Here is a 12414-nt window from a genome sequence, read left to right on the forward strand (position 1 = left end):
TGTATAAATAGAAATTTCTCATACTATATCTTTATAATTTATTTCTGTCATCTATTTTCATCTTTTTGTTACACTTTCCAAGAGGTTTCTAATAATGCTTCTATTGAATTTTTCATATCTGCTAGAATGTTTTTAATTCCAAAGAGAGGTTTTTTCAATTAGAATTTTTTTAGGAACGTCCTATTCATGTTTCATGGTTGGACTATCTTCTGTATATTTGATAAAATTTTCTACCAGCGAAAGTTCCTATTTTCTTTATATTGCTGTGTTTTTGTTTTGGTTTGTCTTAGTAAAAGCTTTCCTCAAAAGCCTACCAATTCTGGATCTGTCTTTTCATAAACAGTTCACTTATAGGCATATTGAAAAGTTGATTGGATGTTCTGTACGTATATATGGAACTTATTTTGTCCTTTGTTGTATGATGATTTCGTCGATACAAGTATACATAGGTCTTTTCTCTTGCAGTAATCAGATACCCCAGAGAAAACTCTTCTAGTCCTCTGCCTAGAGTAGAAGGTGTAGGGGTGTGTGTGTGTGTGTGTGTGTGTGTGTACGTGTGTGTACATATAATCCATATGTACACACACTAGCAAAGAGTCTTCAAGCCTTCTGGTAGCCCAGTGGTGTAAGAAGGTTGCAGGGGGATCCAATGGCAAATTTATGTACGTATGTATGTATGTTTTCACTTAGTCTTCGTATCCTCAGTAAAGTACTTCCTCCTTCACCTGTATATGGTCTGCCCTAGTCCAGAAATCCTCTGATTTACTCTCATCAGAAGAGACTTCTGGAAGTGAGGAGAGAGAGCTACCCAGTTACAGGAGGCAGAGGGGTAGATCTTGGGAAACAGCTACTTAGGAAAGAGATTTTCAACCATTCTTGGCTTTTTTTTTTTTTTTTTTTTTTTGCGGTACGCAGGCCTCTCACTGTTGTGGCCTCTCCCGCTGCGGAGCACAGGCTCCGGACGCGCAGGCTCAGCGGCCATGGCTCACAGGCCCAGCCGCTCCGCAGCATGTGGGATCTTCCCGGACCGGGGCACGAACCCGTGTCCCCTGCATCGGCAGGCAGACTCTCAACCACTGCACCACCAGGGAAGCCCCATTCTTGCCATTTTTAGCACCTCCTTCAACCCCCTATTTCCAGAGGTACTTGAAGCCACTAATTCCTGACCTTTTGGAGTTTCAGCAGTATAGATACAGAAGCTTCTTCTTTCCTCCACTAACAGCTCTGGATTCAGCCTTCTTAACACTTGATTACTTCCTGTCCATTTGTTTTCCAGTATCCATAATTTTGTTGCTGTTGTCTCCTTACCCTCTTGGTCGTTAAGAGTACATTCCTTTTTAAAAATCACCTTCTTCTCATTTTAGTGGAGTTTTCACATCTATAATTTGAAATCTTTTGTTCTTATTGAGCTATCCTAGGCTTTAAATTCATAGATACTGTTTTGTTTATGATTACAGGAACTACTTCTAGTAGCAATACAATGGTAGCTCCCATGGATGGCAATCCCGATAATAAGCCCATAAAAGAGAATATTGAAGAGAGGTAAGTACTTCTCTGTTCTTCATTAGCCTGTCAGTTTGACATATACAGATTATCATCAGCATAGATGATAATTTCTGCATTGGAATGTATATTTCATTGTGTTAAAATTCTAGCGAGGAAATATATTTCCATATTGGAAATTTTCCACATTGACTATTTTAACACTAAAGACGCTGGCATGCTAGATTTTTTTTTTTTTTTTTTTTTTTTTTTTGTGGTACGCGGGCCTCTCAGTGCTGTGGCCTCTCCCGTTGCGGAGCACAGGCTCCGGACGTGCAGGCTCAGCGGCCATGGCTCACGGGCCCAGCCGCTCCGCGGCATGTGGGATCCTCCCGGACCGGGGCACGAGCCCGTGTCCCCTGCGTCGGCAGGCGGACTCTCAACCACTGTGCCACCAGGGAAGCCCTAGATTTTTTAATGTGCACTAATGGATGAATAGGTAGAGTATGGTCAGTCACTTTTTGTGTTGCTACATTTTTAAACTTTTCTAAATGGATATTTACTCTGCCTGTTTTATATGGAATAGTTTTCATCAGCACATTATTATCACAACAATTTAAGAAAAATCTTCAGGTAGAAATAATTGACTTCAAAGCTTAAGCTTTCGAATTGTAATGTGGAAATTAATATATATCATAGTAAACTTTAGTATTTTGTGTACTGTGTTCTTTTTTAAGCATAGAAAGTGAAACATAAAGTACAAATACCACTTTACCATGAACTGTGACTAACTCAATGATCATTCCCATAGCTATGTGCACCTAGACATCTACAGTGGACTAAACAGTCATTTAAATCGTCAACATCACAGACTAGAATCTCGATACAGTAGCAGCTCTGGAGGATCTTATGAAGAAGAAAAAAGTAATACATTCCAAATGTTTTTTTTTAAATAACTGCGATGGCAAGGTGTATTATCATTATATTAATGTTAATAAATACATTCTTCCCGGAAATGGTTTTTAAGAAGGGTATTTAACTGCCACTAGTGGTGTTCCAACATAATCTGAAATGTCTTGATTTTAAGAAGCAACGTAAGTGGGGGAAATATGTTTCAAAAGCACAGGTTCCCTGTAGATAAATCAAAAGGAACATAAGAATTGGTTCTCAAGAAGCATAGAACAGACATTGACCAACAGGCTGCTTTTTTGAACAGATTTGAACTTTCGTGGGATTCACGTTTTACTTAAACGTTCTCCCTTGCAATTGCAAAATAAATAATGTGTCCGAGTCTCATTATAACACTAAGGTGGGGTAGAATAGAAGCACAAGCCTTCAGACTTGAAGGGACCCTGAAGATGATCTGGTCCAATCTCCTCATTTTGCACACGATGGAACTGAGGTCCAGAGAGGTTAAGTGACTTACCCACGTCACACAGAACTCACATTTCCTGATGGCCTTTCTTACTGCACCCTGCAGCCCCACTGTGGTAGAGCAGATTTCCTTTGAAGATGGGTTTGTATTTGCCCTATCTCAGGAAATTTAGAACTGAGTAACTTACCACAAGGCCCTTGTTACAAGGCAGCTTTACCTATAATATGGTCTCATAGCTTGGACATCAATTGTGGAATCATGATGAAGTGCTCATGTAGTTTTGCTTTGATTTAAAGGATGGAACCTGAATTGATATCTCTTTTCTCTCTCTGATTTGCTTAATCTGATAATATTTGTACCCATGTCTACCTAGCAAACATATGTCCAAATAGTGGGAAATTCTTTTTATCACTTTCCAGTGCTATAAATAGTTGGTGTTTTACTAGAGTTTGCTTATATTGGCGGAAAGTAGATGGTGTAGACAATGAGATCATTTTATTTTGATAGGTGATTCAATGCCACTTTATTCTAATTGGCGACTGAAAGTGATGGAGCATAATCAAGGAGAGCCACTACCCTTCCCACCAGCTGGAGGCTGCTGGTCACCACTGGTGGATTACTTGCCTGAAACGTCATCACCTGGATTACCTCTTCACAGGTGGACCACAGTGTCATTCCTATTTCATATGAGCCAAACCACTGCTTAACACTTCCGGCTTTCTACGCTGTCTGACAACACAGAACATAAGCAACCTTCTTTCTTTTGATACTGCAACAAATTCGATCCGTGTGTTTAGATTTTAAGAAATCTAAAAACTCACACTTCTCACTGTTTACAATTAGTATTACTAAACCTAATTCTGCTGCTGCTGCTTTTCTGGGTGTCTGGCATAGTTACTTGACCTTTCTGGGACCCAGTTACTACATCTGAAAAATATTATTTTACGGTAGTAGGCACTATTATTTTGAATTGAGTTAAGCTGATTTCTATTTAGCAAAAATCACAATAGGACAGTTACTGCATTCTTTCGAAATGTATTATTGTACCAAACATGTACTGAACACCTACTATGTGGCAAGCAGTGTGCTAGGCCTTAGGGTTGAAGATGAAGAAAATATGGCCCTTGATTTCAAGGAGCCCTTAGCCAGATAGGTTTTTTCTAAAACTATCACGTAACGGTTTCTTCAGCTGTATTTCTTTTCTTCTTTTTTTCTTGAGAAATTGTATTTTTTTCCATAAAAGACAATATTAAAATCTTCAAGTAATTTGCCTAAGATTTTCTCTAGGTTTACTCTACTGACACATGAATAATGCTCTTGTTTGTCATAGGTGTAACATAGCCGTCATCCTTTTGACGGATCTCATTATCGATCATAGTGTGAAGGTGGAATGGGGAAGCTACCTCCATCTTCTTCTTCATGCAATCTTTATAGGTAATACATATTTGGTGCTAATTCCTTCATTTTATATTTTTGTGATAATTGAAAGTCAGTATAGTATGTTTGTTTGCTTTTTACAGGTTGCATTTTATTTATTTTTTAGTTGAGGTAGAGTTGATTTACAATATTAGTTTCAGGTGTACAAATAATGATTCAAAATTTTATAGATTCTACTCCATTTATAGTTATTATAAAATATCAGCTACATTCCTTGTGCTGTGCAGTATACCTTTGTACCTTACTTATTTTATACACAGTAGTTTGTATCTCTTAATTCCCCACCCCTACCTTGCTCCCCCCCGCTTCCCTCTTCTCACTGGTAACCAACTAGTTTCTTCTTTATATTAGTTAGTCGGCTTCTGTTTTGCTGTATTCACTAGTTTTTTTTTATATTTCACTTATAAGTGATAACATATAGTATTTGTCTTTTTCTGTCTGACATTTCACTGAGCATAATACTCTCCAGGTCTATCCATGTTGCTGCAAATGGCATTATTTCATTCTTTTTTATGGCTGAGTAGTAGTCCATTGGGTACATAGACCACATTGTCTTTATCCATTCATCTGTTGATAGACACTTAGGTTGCTTCCATGTCTTGGCTGTGGTAAATAATGCTGCTGTGAACATTGGGGTGCATGTATCTTTTCTAGTGTTTTTGTTTTCTCTGGGTATATGCTCAGGAGTGGGGTTGCGGGATCATATGGTTGCTCTATTTTTAGCTTTTTGAGGACCCTCCATATTGTTCTCCACAGTGGGAAAGGAGATATGGTTTCAAGAAAGTTTCTTCATATTTCTCTTTCTATTTTCTGTATGTTATTTCCATGACACTTTTTACCATGATTCTTGTGGTCTAGAGCAGAGTTATTCCTAGCCTCTCCTTGAACCACAAACAAGTCTTATTATACCCATTCCTATCATACAGCCTCTCCCACTGCACACAAAAACACACATACCCCCCAGCAGGAAAAACTCTGTAACTGTAGCAAGAGTAAAATTAATTTACCTCTGGGACTGGGAACTTTCAGAGTAAATGGAAAATTGAGACGGGTACTAAGTGTTTCCCAAAAGAATTAGATTGTGGACAGTCTGATTATTACAGCTAAAACTCCACTGTGCCCTCTGTAACAAACGTGGGATCCATAACATCAGCAACACTTTTCATGCTTGTAGGATTGCTCTCCTGAAGCAAGTCAAAATAGCCATCTTCTCCTACATTTTCCTGATATGTACACATATTATATAGGCACTGCTTTCTTCTTTCAGTAAGCAAACATCTCCTGACTTTCTATTGTGTTCTAGGCACAAAAAATGCTTGCCTTTAAAAGTTCATTTACATCTAGTGTTATGTAACAGAGTAATAGTTTCTAAGAGATTACTAAATTTTAGACATAAAACACACTGGAAATTTGTCTTGATTCTCCCTAGTCCAGTAGGACAATAGGCTATTGTAAAAGTGTATACACATTCTAGGCCAATAAAGAACTTGATTGATGTACTCTGTCGTCTTTCACAAAATATTTTATATAATTTCTGCTTTTCTTTTTAAAGTATGAGTTTGATAGCAAGAATACTCATTATTTCTCTTTACTGATGATGATTTTCTACTGTTCCCTTTAGGGTTTGACCACTGCCACCCTGAGGTGTATGAACATTGTAAACGCCTGCTTCTGCACTTGTTAATAGTAATGGGATCCAACAGTAACATCCGAACTGTTGCTTCTGTCCTTCTCAGGAACAAGGAGTTTAATGAGCCCAGGGTGCTTACAGTCAAACAAATTGCACACTTAGATTATACTTTCACAGGTATTTGCTTTAAAAGTACAGTTTGAAACTGGAACCGTACTTCGTTAATTTGGGATCCTGCATTAGATAACATCAACTGAAGCTGAGATACTAGAGAATATTTTTAATGTAGTTTTATTATTTTAAGTACCATTGACATTATTTATTAATTCATAGAAGAAGGAATTAAACTTGGAGTATTTGAATCTCTCTTACCTTTAAGGGTCTTTGTCATAAAAATGTTAAACTCTCCACATGTAAGTAAAGGTACAATGAAAGAGTGGCTTAATTTGTTGAGCACTGGTTATGACAAAGATGGTGAACTTGTATTAGATTCCCCCTGCTCTCAAGATCTGAAAAATTGACAAAGGAAGACATTTAAACTTTTTTTAAACTTTTTATTCACTCAGTTATACTGATTGCACTTAAAATGTTGTACATCTTAAAGTCTAGTAAGTTCCAAATTATGTATTTTGAAGTAGTGAGGTCCAAATTAATGACACTTTAATGTAAAATTTATTTCACTGTCAATGTGAATTTGTTTTACTTTTCAAGTTATAGTTTCTTTTTCCCTAATAGCCCTAACTTACTTATTTCATTCATCAGTATCATCAGGTTTATAATAGATGATCTAGAAAATAATTGGTTTTTAAAAATTGAAATAAAATTACTTTTTTTTCCTAATCATATAATGCCAAATACAGGGTTAATATGTTTTAAAGTTACTTACTTAAAGCCCTGTTATTTACTTAAAAACCTGTAGTTAGTGAGAAAACATCTATTAGTAAACTTATTCGCCTTTTTAAACCATGATTAAAAGATGAACGGAATAAAGTTTACTGCCTTTTTTTTTGTTAAAGCATTTCTATTCAAAATTCCATGGTTTGGTGTTTGTTTTTAAGGCTCCTTTTGCTATTTTGTAAATGTGGGCATTAGTAATAACCTTTAGAATTATTTAATAATTGACATAATATCAATTTTACAAATAGACTTTAAAATTTTCCTTGTTTAAGTAAAGTGAAGCAGAAAGCATAGACTCCTTAACATAAGAAATTAAAAATCAGTTCTCATTATAGAAGTGTGAATGGCAACCTATGTTGAGGAAATATGCCAAAATATTAGGATACTGCCAATTTCAGCTTTGTTCAGCAGATGGCAGCACAGGACTGCATAGTAAGTCCAAGTCGTTAAGTTTGACTGAGAGGCTCCGAAAACAACGTTTGCTCAAAAACTCACTCAGTGTAATTTGGTGCCTGTGAGGCTCACTTCTTTGAGTGTTGTGGGAGATTGCTTCCGTCTGGGTATTCACGCCCCGTGTCTCTTTCAGCAGGTGTTAGCGATTTTATACCTGATTACCAGCCCTCCCCCATGACCGACTCAGGGCTCAGCTCAAGTTCTACCTCCTCTAGTATCAGCTTAGGAAATAACAGTGCTGCCATTTCACATCTGCACACCACCGTCCTCAGCGAGGTCGACATCTCAGTAGAGCAGGATGGAAAAGCCAAAACCCTCATGGAATTCATTACCTCAAGGTAACATTTGCAGCTCCTACCATTCCTGACGCATAGCTGTGTTAAGTCATTGTTTCATTTGTCAGCTTCAGCGAACCCTATTTTGTTTTCCAAAGGGTCATTGATTTGGAATAGGCAGGTTTGTATTGTGCAATATTTAGAAAATTTGATGCAACCAGAGACTTTCTTCTTTTGCTCACACTGTTATACCTAAGCAGGGCCTTAATCATGACTAGATACCAGGTACCCAAAGGGGATACAGTATTATCTGAATATATATTTCTGCCTCCACTAGCTACATTAACATTCAATCTTCAAATATTTATTTATGGCCTACTCTTTGCAAAAGCAACTATAAATAAAGAAGAAACGTAGGTGGGGAGAAAGGGGCTAGTATACCATAGCAAGAGCAAAATCACAGAGGTGTGAGAAAACAAAGTATATTTGGAACTGGTGAGTAATCCAGCCTGAGTGTAATGCGGAGGAATTTCTAGACAAGCTGGAGGGCCATGAAGCCCTGGCCAGAGGTTATAGATCTTTAAAGAAAGGAGACATTATCAAAAATCTTTGAGCTGGATGGGGAGGGTGGAGGACCCAATCAAATAAATGTGTTGAGAAAATCAGTCTCATAGCAAAGTATGTGATGAATTAGAGGTGTTACGGACTAGAGGCAGCATGACCACATCTTTTTTCCAGGGCACTTTGGGCCTATGGCAATAAGGGGCCTAACACTTACTAACCAAGCTGGTGAATGCAAAGATATTTTAAAGAAAGAATCGACAGGTAGTTTTAACTTATAAATTATTTTATTTGCATTACAATCTAAATACAGTCTAGCCTCTACAAACGAGACTGTTTTGACCTGTAATACCTAAGCAGTAACCAGTACTCTTCTCACTTGGCAAAATTTGCCATCTTTTCCTGCTACCTCTGAGAGAATTTGACTGTAACAACGGAAGACTTTGAAATTATACGTAACTTGGATCTTCCTGTACTTGCTCTAGATCATTACGTATCCAAGTACATAAATAGTAGCAGTAGACTGTGTGACATGCTATTTGATTTATGCAACTACTATCCTTTCTAACTGCAAAAGCACATTTTAGGTGACTATGAGTAAACCTTAATTAAGTTTAAAAACCAAGGGAATCATGTCTGTTCTCTGTTTTCAGAAAAAGAGGGCCCCTTTGGAACCATGAGGATGTTTCTGCCAAGAATCCTAGCATAAAGAGTGCTGAGCAGTTAACTACATTTTTGAAACATGTGGTTTCTGTTTTTAAGCAGTCAAGCTCAGGTATATTTTAATAATCATTTCAGATAGTATTTATTTTCAAGCAGATCTTTTAGTGTGATGTCACAACTTCTGATAAGGTTTAGCAAAAAGTTGACAAGTTGACATGTCTAAATTTTCAAAAGTTTTAAACAGGTTTTCTTTTTTAACTTACTAGTGATAACAGATTTGTTCTGGTTGAAGAAAAATTGTTACTACTTAAAAATAAGAATGCTACTTTGACGCTCTGGGGTTCTTAGTTTGGTGTAAGACGGTATAATAAAATTACAATTGTTTATTATGAAACAGTTATATTGAAGGAACATAGGTAGAGATGACAAACTCTTAAATTATTTTTTTATACTGGTATGGGCTTTGATGATCTAAAATTTAACACATTCTGAAAATTATAGTAAAATATATCTAAAACAGTGGTTCTTAGCTAGGGGTGATTTTGCTTCTCAGGACATCTTGCAATGTCTGGAGACATTTTTGTCACAATTAGGGGGCGCGGGGCAAGTGGTTAGTACTGGTGTCCACTTGGGTAGAGGCTAGAGATTCTGCTACACAAACACACACTACACAGGATAGCCCTCACAACAAAGAATTATCTGGCCAAAATGTCAGTAATGCTGGAGCTGAGAAACCCTTTTCTCAGGGATTACTTCCCTGGAGATTAGAATGAAGAGTCATCTAAAGTTCAGATGGAATTTAATGAAAAGAAAAAGCCTTGACTTATGAAATATTAGTGCCCGCCCAGTTTGCCAGGTATTGTGCTGGCACCGGGTTTAACATGGTTATTAGCCTCTGATCATAACCCCTATATATATCCTGAAAAACAAGCACTTACTTCTTTCCTTTGCTTTCACAGAAGGAATTCATTTGGAACATCATCTTAGCGAGGTTGCTCTGCAGACAGCACTTTCTTGTTCTTCTCGACACTATGCTGGGAGATCCTTTCAGATTTTCAGGGCCCTTAAGCAGCCTCTTTCGGCAACTACACTTTCTGATGTTCTCTCCAGACTTGTAGAAACTGTAGGGGATCCAGGAGAAGATGCACAGGTAGTTCATTCAATTCTTTCAGCAAGTATCGAGCACTCCTCGTTGTCAAGGACTTATTGCCAAATGTAAATCATGGCAGGTAGAGCAAGATAATGGCTGTATAGAATTACTGATGTCAGATGCTAACAAGCAAAGAATTAAGAAACAAAGTTGTGTAATTAATGTTTAATAACATACTAATTGAATTAAATAGTGCCTATCAGAAACAGCTTTATCACACACACCTGGATATTATTCTGAGATGACCGCAAGGTATAAGAGGCATTTAAAGTTAGATGTAAACTAGAACACTGAATTTCATTTGTTAAGATAAATTAAGTGAAATGCTGCAATAGAGAGCTTACGTAGCTCTGTACAGACTCATGACTTTATTAACACTGCTTTAGACCCTGAGGATACAGTAATGAACAAGACAAAGTTCCTGGCATTCTGGAGCTCACATTTCATTGGGGAAACAAGCCTTTAATCCACCAATAATGTATAATACAAGTTTACTTAGTGGTGAATGCCGTGAAAATAATAAGGTAGAGTAACAGGTTAAAGAATGATGGGAGAGAGGATTTTTTTTTTTTATATGATCATCTGAGAAGAAGAGTTTTGAACACATGTTTAAGTGAAGTGAGCCCTGTGATAATCTGGGGAAGAGGGCAGAGGGAAATAGGACTAACAGGTGCAAAGGGCCTGAGGCAGAAGCAATCGGCTTTTTAAAGAAACATCAGGGGAATTCCCTGGCGGTCCAGTGGTTAGGACTGACTCGGCGCTTTCACTGCTGGGGCCCAGGGCTCAATCCCTGGTCAGGGAACTAACATCCCGCAAGCCTCATGGCTCAGCCAAAAATTAAAATAAAACAAAATAAAGGAACATCGAGCAAACCAATGTGGCTAGAACGTACTGGTTGGGGACCTCAGAGGCAGGAGATTGATGAGGTAAGCAGGTCCAGATCATGTGAGGCCAAGGAGGTTCTGGTGGGAGGTGGGAGTTTACTCTGAATTGATGGGAAACCGCCCATTGGTTTTTAAAGGAAGGTGATGGATATGACTTGCTTTTTTAAAAAACTCACTCTGGAGGCTAGGTGGAATCCTTAGGAAGGCAAGAGAGGTCAGTTAAGAGGCTCTTTATAAGAGTCCAGGCCAAAATGATGATAGTTTGGATTAAGGGAAGCTATGGAGGTAGAGAAAATAAGTCAGATTTAGGTTTTTGTTTTTTTCTGCGGTACGCAGGCCTCTCACTGTTGTGGCCTCTCCCGTTGCGGAGCACAGGCTCCGGACGCGCAGGCTCAGCGGCCATGGCCCACAGGCCCAGCCGCTCCGTGGCATGTGGGATATTCCCGGACCAGGGCACGAACCCGCGTCCCCTGCATCGGCAGGCGGACTCTCAACCACTGCGCCACCAGGGAAGCCCAGGATTTATTTTTAAAGTAATATTTTCAAGATGCTGATGGATTCAATTTAGATGTGAGAGAAAGAACCAAGAATGGCTCCTAGATTTCCGGCCCAGGTAATTTTGGGTGAATCGTGTTGCCAGTATAATCAGTTTATACCATTAGTTTGATGCATTCTCATCCATCAGCAAGATCATGTTGCTCAAGAGTTTATTTTGTCATATTAATGTGGAGTTTGTTCTATTTTGAAATCTCATCAGGAAGTGCATTGCAGTTTCTTCTTTCCAGAGTATAATTAATTAAGATCTGCCTTTTTTTCTAGGGATTTGTGATTGAGCTTCTTCTCACGTTGGAATCTGCAATTGATACTTTGGCTGAAACCATGAAGCATTACGATCTTCTTTCTGCCCTTTCTCAGTAAGAACTGAAACACTAGGCAACCGGTAGATTTGTATTTAGACCTTCAATAGCTAAATATGTGTAATACTATATTGTTCTAATATTGGCAGTGAGAGTACTACCCCTAAATTCAGATGGATTGCCGGTGGGAAAATGAGCCTCAGACAGTGAGACGTGTGAAAGCTCACGGGGCTAGTCTGCGGCAGTGCCGTTCCTCTGACACCCTAGTCAGAGACCTCTCTGCTGTGCTACTAGGCTTCAGCCTCAGTGACAGGCTGTGTTACTGCCACACTCAACATCCTCTTGTCACCCCAGCAGGCCAGGCTCCTCGGGACTCACACCTTCCACATATTGTTCCTTCTCCCTGGACCAGCCTCTCTTTGAACTTTGTCTTCCTTGCAAATCCCAAATTGATTTATCCTTCAAGTCCCGTCTTAATATCACCTCCTAGCTAAGTATTTTTAACTGCCCCAGGGCAATGCTAAGCATTCCATCCTTTGGGATCTCACAGTATTTTCTTAATATCTTCATAACAGCAACTAACAGGCTCTAATTTATCCATTTCCATGGACTTTAATATTCCTAGCATTTTGCATACTGCTGGCACACGTAGAAAGTATTCTGTATTTATTTTTTAATCAGTGATAATTAGACGTGAGGGAGAAGGAGAAATCAAAACTAAATTTTTGAGCTTGGTTCTTTTGGAAAGAA

The 12414-nt window shown here is 38.4% G+C and overlaps 1 protein-coding gene across 7 annotated transcripts in view; it reads left to right on the forward strand.

The window, feature by feature from the left end:
* FRYL (FRY like transcription coactivator) overlaps nucleotides 1-12414 on the forward strand; it is a 246852-nt gene that overhangs the window by 188147 nt on the left and 46291 nt on the right. For 6 of the 7 annotated variants that reach the window (XM_081234991.1, XM_081234990.1, XM_081234993.1 and 3 more), the window contains 9 exons: nucleotides 1458-1542; nucleotides 2294-2406; nucleotides 3365-3515; nucleotides 4188-4291; nucleotides 5916-6101; nucleotides 7408-7612; nucleotides 8764-8885; nucleotides 9733-9923; nucleotides 11627-11721. In XM_081234991.1, coding sequence (XP_081091117.1) covers nucleotides 1458-1542; nucleotides 2294-2406; nucleotides 3365-3515; nucleotides 4188-4291; nucleotides 5916-6101; nucleotides 7408-7612; nucleotides 8764-8885; nucleotides 9733-9923; nucleotides 11627-11721 — 1252 coding nt within the window. The remainder of the gene's footprint in view (nucleotides 1-1457; nucleotides 1543-2293; nucleotides 2407-3364; nucleotides 3516-4187; nucleotides 4292-5915; nucleotides 6102-7407; nucleotides 7613-8763; nucleotides 8886-9732; nucleotides 9924-11626; nucleotides 11722-12414) is intronic. The other variant, XM_081234992.1, reaches the window with a different exon arrangement.

The sequence above is a fragment of the Mesoplodon bidens genome (assembly GCF_964165515.1).
Source record: "Mesoplodon bidens genome assembly, chromosome: 1".
NCBI lineage: Eukaryota > Metazoa > Chordata > Mammalia > Artiodactyla > Ziphiidae > Mesoplodon > Mesoplodon bidens.